Genomic DNA, 14,420 nt, shown 5'->3' with positions numbered 1-14,420 from the left:
CTGTATTATCGTCTCTTACCTCTACCGCCACGGTAGAAGCTGGAGCCCTTTACCACAAACTGTGAGGATGCCATTGTTTTCCTGCAAAATTCAGTCCGATCCCTAAACACCCACAGGACTCTAAGCACAGCACAGGTAGGTTCTCATGTATTTTGTTTTGTTTTATTTTATTTTATTTTATCATTTTATTTTATTTCACAGGTAGGCAGGTGGGAACATAGAGGCTTAGCCAAACCCACCATTCTTAGCAGAGATTTTCAAACCCTTTTTGATTTGCAAATCCCTTTCACTTAGCAAAAGACTTCCAAAAAACCCACTTCCTCCCCATTGTGACCAAAAAAATCCCACCATGCCCAGAAGAGAAACAACACCACTATATTTGTTGGTGTGCCGCCGAGACCTGAGTGATTGCTACTGGGACACAGAAGTAGACTGTCCAGAAGGACCTCAACAGCCCAGACACCTGGGGCTGAGATGCCTTGGGGTTTCCAGGGTGTGTGGGTGAGGTCTGTGCATCGCTGTCCAAATGCCAGGCTCTCCTGCTGCCAAGTTTCAAGCTTCCCTCCTTTCTCCTGCCCCAAGTTTCACCCATCCTTGGGTGAGAGCATCTGGGACTCCGCTGCCTTCCTGCTGGGGCGGGTGTCAAGTGTGGGCACGGCCAGCCTGCCCTGCTTTCAGCTTGACTGATAAACACGGGAGTGCGGGTCACACTCCAACACTCCTCATGGAGGAGGCGGTTCTATGTATGCTTCTCCCACCCCGTGCAGGAGGTCACAGACCTAATCAGCCAGCACAAGGAGACAATGAAATGTGTGCTGGAAGACGCACTGCTGGTCGCCCTCCGCTTGGAGGGTGGCACTGTGCTGGCGCGGCTGAGGAGGGAGCAGCACGGTGCCGGCCAAGACTGCCGGTGAGTGTCATGCTGGGGCAGCGCGTCCCAGGGGTGACGCCTGTCCCTGCCACATGCAGCGTCTCCCAGCTGTTCAAACTTCCTTCCTTCTGGCAGGCACTCTTTGGACGGGAGCCTGTCTACACTTGTATCCTCTAAGGAAAAAGTAGCAGGTTCCTTGGAATGCTCAAGTGGAGGGCAAAACTCATCATAATGGGATTCAGAGATTCAGCAGTCAGAAGTCCTGACCGAATGCTTCTCTGACTCTGTCCTGGGGTGCCACTCGCTCACTTTTCCCTACCCCTACCACCTCGGAGGCACCTGCACTCGTGGCTCCTGGGCTCGTCCCTGTTCCTGCTGTGGCTGTGGACCTCCTTGGGGCATTCTGTTTGTGTCAGATGTGAGGGATGCAAAGAGGGCGGTTGTGACTCTTTAACTTGGGGTATGTTTAGCGTAGTAACAAGTTTCAAAACTGAAAATTCTGGATCCATTTTTCTTCTTTTTTTAAAGATTTCTTTTTTTTAATGTTTATTTAATTTTGAGAGACAGAGAGAGACAGAACACAAGCGGAGGAGGGGCAGGGAGCGAGGAGGACACAGATTCTGAAGCAGGCTCCAGGCTCTGAGCTGTCAGCACAGCTGTAGGTTGTCACCAACAGCACGTTCGCTGGGTGATTGCCTGTGAACAACTAGTGGTCGCGGGTTGCTCTCTGACTCTCTCTTCCAGGGATGCCATCGAGGTTGCCTCCAGGCTGTACGATCAAGTAGACGAAGAGGTCCACAAGGTGGTCCTTGCCTCCAACAGGTGTCTGCAGGAGCTGGAGAGGCTACGGGAAGCGAGGGTGCTCCAGGAGGGACAAGGGCAGGTAAGTGCTTTCAGTCAGAGGAACCAAGAGAGAAAAACATTTTGAAACCCTGCAACTGAAATAACCGATGTTAACGTGCAGTGTGTTATAATCCGGACTTTTCTCCGTGTACATATGCATGTAAAAGCTTTTCGGAAGCCTGCACACATTCTTGCTTAAATCCTTATGCTTTTATCAACCGCTCTTTCCATGTAAGTGAATGTGACACAGGAGCCCACGCACAGCCAGCGGTCAGTGTAAGGCAAGGCCAAGAATGGCCGGAGGCCCATGTGTCCCTTTGGGGCAGTTAGGGTTGGGGGGATGGCCACTGGCAGGGCATTCCCAGGCTGAACCCCCAGCGAGCACAGTGGCATGTGGAGGCCTCCTGTGGCTCCGGCTCTCCTCTTATACACATCAGTGACTGCATTTTCACACTTCGTGATCGTTTGCTATGGACAGGTTCCTAGGCTTGAGACGGCTGGGTCAGGGCCCACAGTGTGTGAGGTTTGTACACATTTGCCAAATGGTCCTGCAAACAGCCTGCCCAATTTAGATTCTCAGCAGCAGCCTGGAGCCCCCCTTCCTCACTGAAGTGAAAAGAAGTACCTCCTCCTTGTTTGCGTTTGGGTTTTTTATGCTAGAGGTGAACTCTTTCTTCATCTGTTTATTGTTATTTTTATTTATTCTCTAACAAATGGCTTTTCCCTGCACTGGCCAATTCCTGCAGGTCAGAAGTTTTACTACTAGGCATATTACTCACACTGAGCCTCCGATTATGTGGCAGATGTTTTCCCCAGCTTGTCATTGTCCCTCAACTTTGCTTGTGATTGAAATGGCTTTTGCTACCTTAAGGTCACAGAATGACTAATATAGTCCATCATAAGACTTTCATGGTTTGAATTTTCCCAATTACATCTTCCATCCAACCAGAATATTTTTCATGAGGTTGGAGGTGGGATCCCGTCCCTGAGGGGCCTCCGCTCCATTGATCATTTCCCACTCTTCTGCCCAGGGCCTCTCATGCTGCTTGTGTTTGTAAAAACCCAGATTGGACATTTTTCTATATGACTCTGTCCACAAAGAGTGTGTGCTGATCTCTCTTCTCTGCATGTGCATCATTGTCACTAAGTACGGTTATGTGGCCTTGGATCCAGCCCATCACCACGTTGGTGAAAACCTCTTCTTGGGCCCCTAACAACCAGGTGTCCTTGGCATTGCTATCTAATGAGAATATGCATGAAAATAAAGTCTTAACCCCCAACGTGTTCACTGTTCATGAGTGATCTTGCCACGGCATGCTGTGTGGTGCAGGCAGGGCCACCGTCAGCCCCTCCGGCTCCCACAGGCAGCCCCTCAGGGTCCTACTGCCTCCAGCCTGAAGAGGATTCTAGGGTATGGTTAGCATAGTAACAAGTTTCAAAACCGAAAGTTCTGGATTCATTTTTCTTTCTTTCTTTTTTTTAAAGAAGATTTTTTTTTTTTTTTGCATAGTAACAAGTTTAAAAATGGAAAGTTCTGGATCTTTTTATCTTTCTTTCTCTTTTAAAAAAGATTTCTGTTTTTTGCATAGTAACAAGTTTAAAAACAGAACGTTCTGGATCCTTTTTTCTTTTTTTTTTTTTAAGAAGATTTTTTTTTTTGCATAGTAACAAGTTTAAAAACGGAAAGTTCTGGATCCTTTTTTCTTTCTTTCTTTTTAAAGAAGATTTCTTTTTTTTGCGTAGTAACAAGTTTAAAAATGGAAAGTTCTGGATCTTTTTTTCTTTCTTTTTTTTAAAAGAACATTTCCTTTTTCTTTTTTTAATGTTTATTTTTGAGAGAGAAAGAGAGACAGAGTATGAGCAGGGGAGGGGCAGAGAGAGAGGGAGGGAAACATAGAATCGGAAGCAGGCTCCAGGCTCTGAGCTGTCAGCACAGACCATGAGATCATGACCTGCGCCTGAGATGGTGCTTAACTGACTGAGCCACCCAGGCACCCCTGGATCTATTTTTCAGTGGATCTTAATTTCCATTTATAAACCATGAAAAAGTTACAAATCTGAGCCATGGAGACTTGTGGTCAACCCTCTTCAACCGGAGCATGTCGATTCCCATCCACAGACTGAAGGGAGCGTGTGTGTAAAAGCAGGGGTCACAGATCTTGTGGCGTGGCCTCCGTTGCTATGCAGCTGCTTCTGATTTATTCAAGGTGCACCGCTTGTGTGCATCAGGATGGGTTGTGCGGGCTGTCGGAACCAGGTGAGCCAGTGCCTGAGTGGCATCTGCTGCTTCCTGTGTCCCCACGATCACAGAGCTGGACTCCTTCACATGGTTAAAAATAAAGCCTTGTTTTTCCTACGTAGATCAAATTGTGGTTTGAAAAAGGAGAGAAACTCCTGGCCTCGTGGAGCTGCTCTGTCTTGAGAACACGCAGCAGCAGCAGGGGGGGTACTAGACCTTCCACAACAGGCTGCTGGCATGCACACAACAGAGGACACACACGCAAAAGCAGAGTAAGCACCAGGCTCATGCTGGTAGTTTGCTCCTTGGACGACTGCAGTATTGTCAGAAATATTGCAGCTGGTAGAGAACAGCTCCCAAGGCACAGGGAAAGCGACCCTGGACTTGAGAAGGTGGCTGCGCACCGTGTCCAGCTGGGCTGAGCAGAGGGAGGGGGAGCTGGCCGGGGGGCCCACCTCTCTGACTTCTATGAGGCCGTGAGAAGCCCAGCGGAATCACCTCCAGGGAATCTGCATGTGCTGTGGACATTTAGTGAGCACCGTCCCCTGCAGGCCTGAGTGGGTCAAGCTCTGAGACAGCTGGCCAGCATGCCCCAGCACTGCACCCCAGGCTCTCAACCACCATGTGAGGAGTTTATTTACTGTACCAGGCAGAGAGGCAGAACGAACATGTGAACTTTTCTCCACTTACCGGCTCAGCTATAAAAGTCTACTTATTGCCAGAGACCCCCAAACAGTCGCTGCAACACAGCCCATGGCTGAAAATTCACCAGCACCCCAGAATTGCCTGGCTGTTAGGGCTGCCGGGGCCAGAGCCCTCAGGAGCACAGCTCCTTGAGTGGGATCCAAGTGGTCAGGGAAGGCCAGGGCAGGGGTAGGAACTCTGTGCCTCCCACTGCCACGGCCTCTCACACCCGTCAGAAGTGTGGCATCCCGGGGCCCTGGGACAACCCCACCTGCTGCTCGTGGGGACTGTGGAGGATTCAGACCCCTTTGAGCTCATGCACAAAATCATCTTGCCTACTCTTGGGCCGAGTCTGGCTAGCAGCTGCCTCTGTGGGCAGAGAGGTCTTCCTCTTGTTCTGACCATCTGGCTCTCCCCGGTGCTTGCTATGGAGAACCTGGAGAGCAGCAGGAGCATGACCTGGGTTCACTTGAGCTGCTCATCGGCTACATGAGTTTGGGTGGGGCCGACAGTGCTCCCCTGCCCTGACCAGCACCCTCTTTGCTGTGTAGGTGGATGGGTGGATGCTGCAGTGTCTGGAACACCTGGGTCCCGAGCCGGTCACTGAGTATCCGAAGAGCTGTCACCAGGAGGCCACAGAGCTGACTGCGTGGAGTTTCCCCGGGGCGAGTGCGGTGGAGGCAGGCCTGGGCAGCTGGCGGGCACTGCCGCAATGGCGCAGCTTGTGGCTGCAGAGCCAGCAGACTCGACTCTGCTTCCAAGGGGCCCTTTCTGGGGCTCCCCCCGACCCTGGGGCCCCACCTCTGAGCCCGAGCCCCCTGCAGCACGAGCTTCCCCAGGGGGCTGAGAGGAGGCACCGTGAGCCTTCTTGGATCCCCCACACTGAGCCGGAGGGCCACACTGGGGAGCGTGCCCAGCTGCTGCCCGGCCTCCCTGAACAAGCCGCTCTCTGCAGGCAGGAGGGTGAGCACCCGGCCCCAGACAACGGCCCTGCCTGCTCCTCCGAGCCCATCCAGACACCCACAACCCACCCCAAGAAATACCCCCTGAAGAAAATTATGAGGAAAACACAAAGCTTTGAGATTCCACAGCTTGACAGTGGCCCCCGGGACTCCCCCTGGCCAGGCCACACTGGGGTTTTCATCAGGGGCCTGGAGGTGACCGGCACTGTGGCCTCAGAGAAGCAGCCCCCACCGAGGCCACATGCCGAGAGCCCCCTGGGTACTCGGACCCGGAGTCTGTCCTCTCCCTCCAGGATCCACCCATCCGAGGAGGACAGGAGGAGGCAAGCAGGAAGGTGAGGTGAACGTCCTCCAGCCTTTGGGCCTCGCGGTCAGTGGGGTGCCAGAGAGCTGAAGCCGCTAAATGCACTTTCACAAAATAGTAAATCCACAAACATCTCTCCAGGCCCATCTTGTCCTGTCCAGGCAGCACACTTGTGTTAGATTTTAGGCAAGATGTTTTTTACCTCCTGTGCTCAGAACGGTCATTGAAAACTGCTTCCTATTTCGTAGCCCACCCGCTCTCATCATTTGAGGCCAATTATAGAAAATCACAATAAGCAAATTACACCTACAATATGAAGAAATTACCTTAAGAATTACTTTAAAAAAAAAAAAAAAAGCCTTTCAGCGTTGAGGTGAGAAGTATGTGTGTGCTTTTATCCATTGCCCGAATGGAGATGTCTGTATTAACTTGTTAAATGTTTAAGAAGATGTTTGTAAAAACATACTTGTCATTCACGGTAGGATTAAAAAGTGGGCAAGAACTGTGCGCCATGCTAAGGACGGGTAGTGACTCTCACCTGGCACCACGGCCTGCCCCTTGGGTTCTTAGTCCATTTTTATAGTGAGCAGGGTGGGCCACAGGTGGGCTGTCCTAGCCTTCCTTGCTCATTTGGTTGGTGGACGTGTTTCCTCCTCATACAGAGAACACCTCTGACCTGAGACGATCACCAAACACTCTCCTAAAACACACCTCTATGTTTCAGACTCCAGGCGGTTACAGTGCACCTAGTTCAGGGAGGAACCTTAGGTGGAACAGGAAGGTTTCATTTGGGAGCACATGAGGTGGGTTTCCCTGGGGGTTGGAATCCCTGGGAAGGCTCCAGGAAGAACCACTCTCCACCTCCCCTGAGCTCATCTGAAAGCTTTCAGAGGCACAGAATGCCCTCCACTCGCTGAGAGCCCCCCTGGTCACCTGCAGTGGACGTCCTCGGTCTGGAGGGAACAGGTTTGGGAAGCCATCCTGCCTTTGCCCCTGGGGACAGGTACCCTCTTCCACCTTACATGATCCACGGACCCACCAACCCAAGGTTCGGTAGCAGATTCCACGGCACACCAGAGACGGAGCACTTCCTCCTCGGGCAGGAGAGAACATTTAACCCTATCTCCCATGAAAACCCTGGCCCTTCTGCCAGTTGTCCAGATACAGTTCCTGTCACTTGGTCCATTTCCCCACATCTTTCTAACCATTATTTCCTAGAGAGTCAATTTCGAATTAACTTATTCCAAACCCCCAGACCGTCCTAGTTTTGTTTCTGAGTATTTAAGGGTGCTTATACTGGGCAAATGTTGACAGGTGGTGTGCTGTGGGTACTGGGGCCTTGGGTTGGCTGGGGGCACCTCCAGGCCACATGTCCCAGCAGTACCACGAGGTCTGCGTGCTCCCAAGCAGCCAGCACGTGCTGCCCCCTGAGAAACAACAGGTATTTGTAAATCTGTTATGTGAGTGTGATAAGGAACAAGCACGCCAGCTGCAAATGGGGTGCATTCGGCAGCATTTCTGACCACAGGTGTCTTTCCTATCATTGGTTGCTTTTCATTGCTTTCCATTTAAAAAAAACAACAAGTAAATACAAGTAATGGCAAAAAAAGATCTACCGGCCCCCATTAGTATTATCGAGATTGAGTAATGTAGGGAGGTTGCTGGCAGAATGCTGTCAAACAGGGGTAAGACTTTTGTGCCTCATTACTAGCAGGGTGGGGCTCCCAGTTCACCAGCTCTTCTCGGTGCCTCCAGAAGTGCTGTGTGCAGCAGAGACATGGCCCCTGCTTGGACCACACCAGCAGGAGCCCAGGGAACCCTCTGCATGGCAGGGAAGAGACAGCCTCCCCACTGCTGCCCTCCTTTGCTCCGTCCTGGGCCCACCTGCTCCGCATCTTCTACTCCAGCAGCTTCTCCTCGGCCTCTGGGTCAGACGTCTCTACAGCATAAAGCTGAGTTTTCAGAAATCCCTTCTGGTAGGTTAGCAGTCCGTGTGCATCAGAAACCCTCTTCTCATGAATCTTCACCACAGCCTTCTATGCAGTGTTCAGATCTCCCTACTCCCAGAGCTCTCCATGCAGAGGGTGCCAGAATCAAGCCATCTGTGAATGAGAAACCTCACAACTCTGGGTTGGAGTTGGGGGTCTGGGAATCTCTCCTTTTCACTTTCCGAAAGGATCTTTTGTCCCAAAAGGCCGTGATCAATAATACAGAAATGTTTCGTGCAACCAGTTTGTTTCTAATCACGTCCCTGCCCGTTTTTCTCATCTCATTCGTCACGTCAAAGGAGCAGCTCCAGGGAACAGAGCACACTTGACAGCGTTCGTTGCTGAACAGAAAACTTAATCACAAAGGTTCTCCTGCCCACGAATAGTCACGTTTATTCCTCTGGGTTTGCAGAGCATTCTGTTTCTGTGTGAAGCAGCAACAGCGCGGATGAAGGGTCTCTCGAGGCCTGGAGTAAAGCTGTGACCCGTGCACAGCTGAGTGGCCACCTGCTTCTCTGTCTTCCAGCAGCCGACTGCAGCACATAATGGCCGAGATGGTTTCCACAGAGAGGGAGTATGTCAGGTCCTTAGGATATGTCATCGACAACTATTTTCCAGAAATGGAAAGGACAGACCTGCCTCAGGACCTTCGAGGGAAGCGCAGCATGATCTTTGGGAACCTGGAGAAGCTCTATGACTTCCACCGCCAGCATTTCCTCGCAGAGCTGGAGCGCTGCCAGCCCTGCCCCTTGGCAGCGGGCCGCGGGTTCCTGAGACACGTGAGTCCCTCCCTCCTGGGCGCTGACACCAATGTGGTAGACCGAGGTGCCATCAGCCCAGGTCGCCCTTGGAGAGGCTGGGTCTGGTGACGCCCATGTTTCGGATCGTTTGGATCTGTCTGCAGACCAGACATAGGAAATGTGTCACTAATAGTATGTAAGACCTGCCAATAAACAGATGACCAAAATAGACAAGACGCTTGTAGGTCTGATCATACTGAATATTTTGCTCCGTGTCCCCTGAAGGCACCCTTGGCTCCCCCAAACCGTATGACACTGGGGGCTTCACCTGCATCATCACCCCTAATTCTGTCGAAAGCCCCACTTCTCACTTAAGGTAATTGGCCAACAGCACCTCCCCCAATCAGCTTGCTTCCTGTACTTAGGAGCCCACCTGGTCCCCCTGCAGGTGGAGCCCGGGCCAGCCCAGGGAGCTCTGAGCCAGTCCAGTCGGACTTTTGACAGAGGTTCATGGAGTGTGCACGTTAACTCGAGAAAGACTGCTCTCTCCTTGATAAGTGTCTTCTCAGCAATGAATATGGGATGTCTCCCTATCTGCGTCTTTAATAAAATTCTTAATTCACTCTGAAAAGAAAATGCTTTCCCCAAATTACCAAGTAGTGTTCTAGGTACTGGGGACCTAGTGGCATCTGTGTTGTGGGCAGATGAGACACTGACCTCAGCGTTATTATGTAAATTACCACAACAGAAATGTCCAAGGATGAAAGAAATCCCATGTGGCATCTTGTTTTAAAATTTAAGCTCAAGTTAGTTAGCATACCTTGTAGTCTTGGCTTCAGGAATGTCTTGGCTTCAGGAATAAACCCTGCTTACCCGTCACTTACATACGACACCCCGTGCTCATCCCAATAAGCGCCCTCCTAGCCCATCCCCCACCCACCTATCTCCAAAATACCTCTCTGTATTTAAGAGCCTCTTATGGTTTGCCTCCCTCTCTTTTTATCTTATTTTTCCTTCTCTTCCCCTATGTTCATCCGGTGTGTTTCTTAAATTCCACATATGAGTGAAATCGTATATCTGTCTTTCTGTGACTGACTTATTTCACTTAGCGTAATACCATCTAGTTCCATCCACGTTGTTGCAAATGGCAAGGTTTCATTCTTTTTGATGGCTGAGTAGCATTCCATTGTGCAGATATACCATATCTTCTTTGTCCATTCATCAGTCAGGTGACATTTGGGCTCTTTCCATAACTTTGGCTACTGTTGATAATGGTGCCATAAACGTTGGGGTGCATGTGCCCCTTCGCACCCGCACTCCCATTTCCTTCAGATAAACACCTAGTAGTGTAATTGCTGGGTCGTAGGATAGTTCTATTTTTAATTCAGCTATTTCTAAGAAGGTGCTTTTAGCCGTAAGGTGAACTCTGTGTCGTTTTATATTATTGACAACGGTGAGAATTTTACCGGTTAACACAACTTTGGTTCTTGACCATTACATGAACAAAGGCTCTCCATGCCCCTTCCCAGGCCAGCCTCATGAGGACTCCCTCTCCCTCTTCCCCCAAACCCTATATGGTAAAGACCGATTCTAGAACTCTGGCCCCGAGCCGAGCAGGCCCTGCAGGCTGGGAAGCCTAGAAGATTGTAGTGCAGCACCGAGGCTCCTTCTGTCACGCCCACAGGGGGACTGAACACGGAGGGTGAGGAGAGAGGCATAGACTCTGACCCCAGCCCCCGACTCAGATGCATGGTGCCCTCCCCTTTTGCAGGAGGAACAGTTTGGCATGTACGCGCTTTACAGCAAGAACAAGCCCCGGTCAGATGCTCTGCTCTGCAGCCACGGCAACGCCTTCTTCAAGGTCGCCCCCCCACCCCGCGAGCCGCGCCGCCCCCCACCCGGCCCGGGGGCTGACCCTCTCACCCTGGCCCTTGCAGGACAAGCAGCGGGAGCTGGGAGACAAGATGAACTTGGCCTCCTACCTGCTGAAGCCCGTGCAGCGTATGGGCAAGTACGCACTGCTTCTCCAGGACCTGGCCAGGGAGGCCAGCTGCTGCCCTGCCTGGGAGCAGGAGCTGGGCGAGCTCCGGGCTGCCGAGGGTGTCGTCCGCTTCCAGCTGCGCCACGGCAACGACCTGTTGGCGATGGATGCGGTCCGAGGCTGTGATGTGAGTGCCCTGAGGCCCTGATGGGCTCTCATGAGTTCAGGAAAGATGTGGCCTGGTATCAGAACACAGACGCTTTCCTTTGGGGAAGTCTCCCGAAGCTTGAGAACTCTCAAGGGGCTGGCGGGTGAGGGGAGCAGAGAGCGGCTTCCCGTCCAGGTGACTGGAGCAGCAGCTGCAGGGTGTGAATGGCAGGCCATCTGTTTATTAGGGCTCCTTGAGGACAACTGGATGCATGAAAATGTGGGCCATCGGGCTTGGGGCAAGCCAACATTGGCTCGTCCCATGCTGCCAACCTCTCTGCTGGAGTGCTGAGGGCCGGCATCCATGCCCCACCCCACCACAGTAGCATGGTAGGACCAGCATAGGCAGAAGAGGAGCCCTTTCTCTGGCAGAGCCCCTTATGTCTGACATTCAGAGGGACAGCCCCAGAATTCCCAGTACAAAATGAAAATGTGGGTGCCCTGCTTAAAAACAGCACTAAGAGTTTCATGAGCAGTAATCTGAGCACGGGCCCTTCTGGCCACCATGACGCAGCACAGCCCCCAGGCCACCGCCCATATGGATGCCCTCCCACTGCCAACGCTGGGCACCTGCAAGGTGAGCTGGCCTGTGCGTGGGCTTGGCTAGGGATGTGCCCGCGTCCTGCCCTGCCTCTTCAGCCACGCAGACTAGCGGGAGCCCCGACCCTGAGGGTTTGGCACCAGTTACAACGTGTGGGTTTTTCCCCCACGCATCCGAGCAATTCTCAGATACCAGCTGGATGTCCTATAATTCAACTCAATGCTGACACCATCTGCCTGGACATAGCATGAGACCCCCACAGGTGAAGGGCTCCCCTTCCTGTGGCAAAGGTCAGAACCCAGAGAAGCAGCGTACTTATGACCTCACCAGTGTACCGTAAAGGGCACGACTCAGGAACAGCCAGATGGAAGAGAGGCACAGGGCCAGGTGCATGGAAACGGGTGCAGAGCTTCTGTGCCCCCTCTGAGCATCTCACCTCTTCACCAAGCAGTAAGCTCTCAAAGCCTGTCCTTTGGGGTTGTATGGAGGCCTCATTACAGGACTCATTGATTGAGTCACTGGCCACTGGTGATCAATTTCACCTCTAGCCCCTCTCCCCTCTCCGGAGGCCGAGGTGGGGTCAGGTCAGGTCCCACTGTCCCTGAGGGAGGCTGGTTCCATCTGCAGGTAAATCTGAAGGAGCAGGGGCAGCTGAGATGCCAGGACGAGTTTATCGTCTGCTGTGGAAGGAAAAAGTATCTGAGGCACGTCTTCCTCTTTGAAGACCTCATCCTGTTTAGCAAGACCAAAAAGGTGGACGGAGGCTACGACACCTACATGTACAAACAGTCCTTCAAGGTAACACGCCTGCCTCTCACCGGACGCCGCTGGGTGTCAGGTCCTGGTCTGCTGGGTGTGAGCAGGGACATGTGCTATCTGTTGTTTTCTGTGATTCTGTGTCTGGGCTTCGAAAGCCTCAGACCTTCAAAAACTGCAAGGAGACACTTGTCCTTTATAGTTCCCTGTACTGGTTCAGTGGCTGGAAAAAGTCTCCTCAATCGGTAACTCCATTTCAGATTTTGGCATGTCTATAGGTGTGGCCCTCACCTGACTGAGCTTCTGAGCCCCTGAGAGGGTCCCACAACCACAATGCCTTACCTGCCCATGCCAAGGAGCATATCAGAGAGGGTTCTGTAGTCCCATCCGGTGTGGCAACCACAGAACCTTCTAGGCCGGCCTTCCTCTCTCCAGTGGGGGAACTGAGGCCCCAAGAGGGAGCCATTGCACATGATTGGAACCCAGTTCATCCAGTGGGCCCCAGGCCTGCCTCATCCCTACCATTTGATGTCTGGGTGAAGAGACTCCCAACACTGAGGTGCCGGGGTCAGTCAGCCAGGGAGTGGTCAGTTGGATCAATGGTTGCTGATGCGGCTGCCACTCACTGCTTGTGGTGCAGACAGCCGAGATTGGGATGACGGAGAACGTCGGAGACAGTGGCTTGAGGTTTGAGATCTGGTTCCGCAGACGGCGGAAATCCCAGGACACCTACATTCTCCAGGCCAGCTCTGCAGAGGTCAAGACAGCCTGGACCCACATGATAGGGCAGATCCTGTGGCGGCAGGCTCTGCGGAACAGAGGTGGGCAAAAAAGGGCTATCGAGAGCCAGCTCTGTGTTTAGGGGTCTGGCCTTGGAGTAGAGGTTTGGGGCCAGGGGTTAGGGGCTAAGTTCAGGCCAGGGGTATGGGGTCAAGGGTTGGGGTCAGGGGTTAGGGGGTTGGACCTGGGTAGGTGCTTGGGGCCAGTTTGGGCCAGGTGGCCCTTGGAGAGCCCTAGGCCCAGGTGGCCCCTGGGAGGCCCCCTCCGTCAGCACCATTTATGTGGAAGTGGCTGGATCCTTCCATCAGCACACAAACACGTATTTCCCCTTTACTCATGTATAAACAAGACCCCTGTCCCCACACCACGGCAATTCCAGAGATGTCATGACAAAGCACCATGCCCTCCTGGATGATAGGACACTGTTGTCTCCCTGAAGGTGAGGGACCTCTTCTGGAAGGCCCCATGCTCCATGTGCCAGGACCCCACCCAGGTTTCTGCCCCGACATGCTCCTGGTCTGGATTGATGGTGTTGGGTGCAGAGCATCAACAGGTGTGGTATCAAAGCCAAGCCACTGCTTGGAAAATGTCCTACCTGCTTCTGTTTTAGAGCTCAGAATGCAGGAAATGGTGTCAATGGGGATGAGCACCAAACCGTTCGTGGACATCCAGCCCAGCGATGCAGCCATAAGTGATCGGGCCGTCAAGAAGGGGGCAGGTAATGTGGCCTCAGCCCTCACTCTCACTCTGTTCCGCCGACTCAGACTCAGGTCCTGGCGCTCACTGTGGGCCCCAAGGGCCAGGACAGTGGGCTGGACGTGACTGCAGTGAGAGGGACCTGGTCAGTTTTCAGATGGCCATTTCATTCTCGAGTCTGGACCACGCTTTTGGAGCCAAAACCAGACCACCTGCTTTCTGTCCCCTTCCAGAGTCATGGACGCGAGCACCCATGGCCGTGCCCCCCTGTGACCACGCCACCTCCTTTAAGAGGCCACACTCTACCATCTCAGACAGCAGCACCTCCTCCTCTGGCAGCCAGTCCTCCTCTGCCCTGGGGCCACCGGGCCTGCATGCCACTGCCAGCCCAGCCCTGCGGAGCTCCGCCTCCTGCCCCTGGCCGTACGACATGCGCACCTGCTTTGAGGAGGAGGATGAGCTGGAGCAGGAGACGGGGAGCCAGCCTTCCACGAGTGAGTGTACTTAGCACCGGAGCCTGCACGCCCCAGCCTCCGACAGCCGGTCCTGGGGGTGGGGGGGCGGTTCACGGGCTCATTTATCTCCCTTGCTCCTATGTACTTCCAAAAGTTTTCAAACGCATTCTGATTTTTCTTTATAAAGAAAAATTTGTTAAAAAAACAAACACCAAAAACTTTTACTTCCACCCAAAATGAGGTAATAGGGGACAGACCTAAAACAAGCAAGCAGACAAAAACAAGACGAAACAAAACCTAAACAGACAAAAGATGTGAATCAAGATTTTGAGACATAGGATGTCCAGCACCACAGGTAGTGACCTGAGAGGCA

General features: G+C 52.6%; 1 protein-coding gene across 1 annotated transcript in view; it reads left to right on the top strand.

Annotated features, from left to right (window-relative positions):
* The window catches only part of PLEKHG4B (pleckstrin homology and RhoGEF domain containing G4B), a 78,909-nt gene that overhangs the window by 62,288 nt on the left and 2,201 nt on the right, over positions 1–14,420 (top strand). Inside the window, exons 9-19 of the mRNA XM_047077370.1 lie at positions 37–135; positions 768–910; positions 1,616–1,754; positions 5,189–5,934; positions 8,418–8,670; positions 10,403–10,492; positions 10,569–10,799; positions 11,988–12,158; positions 12,757–12,937; positions 13,507–13,614; positions 13,826–14,086. Coding sequence (XP_046933326.1) covers positions 37–135; positions 768–910; positions 1,616–1,754; positions 5,189–5,934; positions 8,418–8,670; positions 10,403–10,492; positions 10,569–10,799; positions 11,988–12,158; positions 12,757–12,937; positions 13,507–13,614; positions 13,826–14,086 — 2,422 coding nt within the window. The remainder of the gene's footprint in view (positions 1–36; positions 136–767; positions 911–1,615; positions 1,755–5,188; positions 5,935–8,417; positions 8,671–10,402; positions 10,493–10,568; positions 10,800–11,987; positions 12,159–12,756; positions 12,938–13,506; positions 13,615–13,825; positions 14,087–14,420) is intronic.

This window comes from Lynx rufus, unplaced genomic scaffold, assembly GCF_022079265.1.
Source record: "Lynx rufus isolate CCGP_SWC_20201006 ecotype Redwood Valley unplaced genomic scaffold, mLynRuf1.p SCAF_1, whole genome shotgun sequence".
In the NCBI taxonomy this organism is placed as follows: Eukaryota; Metazoa; Chordata; class Mammalia; order Carnivora; family Felidae; genus Lynx; species Lynx rufus.
Note: the sequence above shows the minus strand (reverse complement) of the source record. Positions and strands in the feature narration are given on the sequence as shown.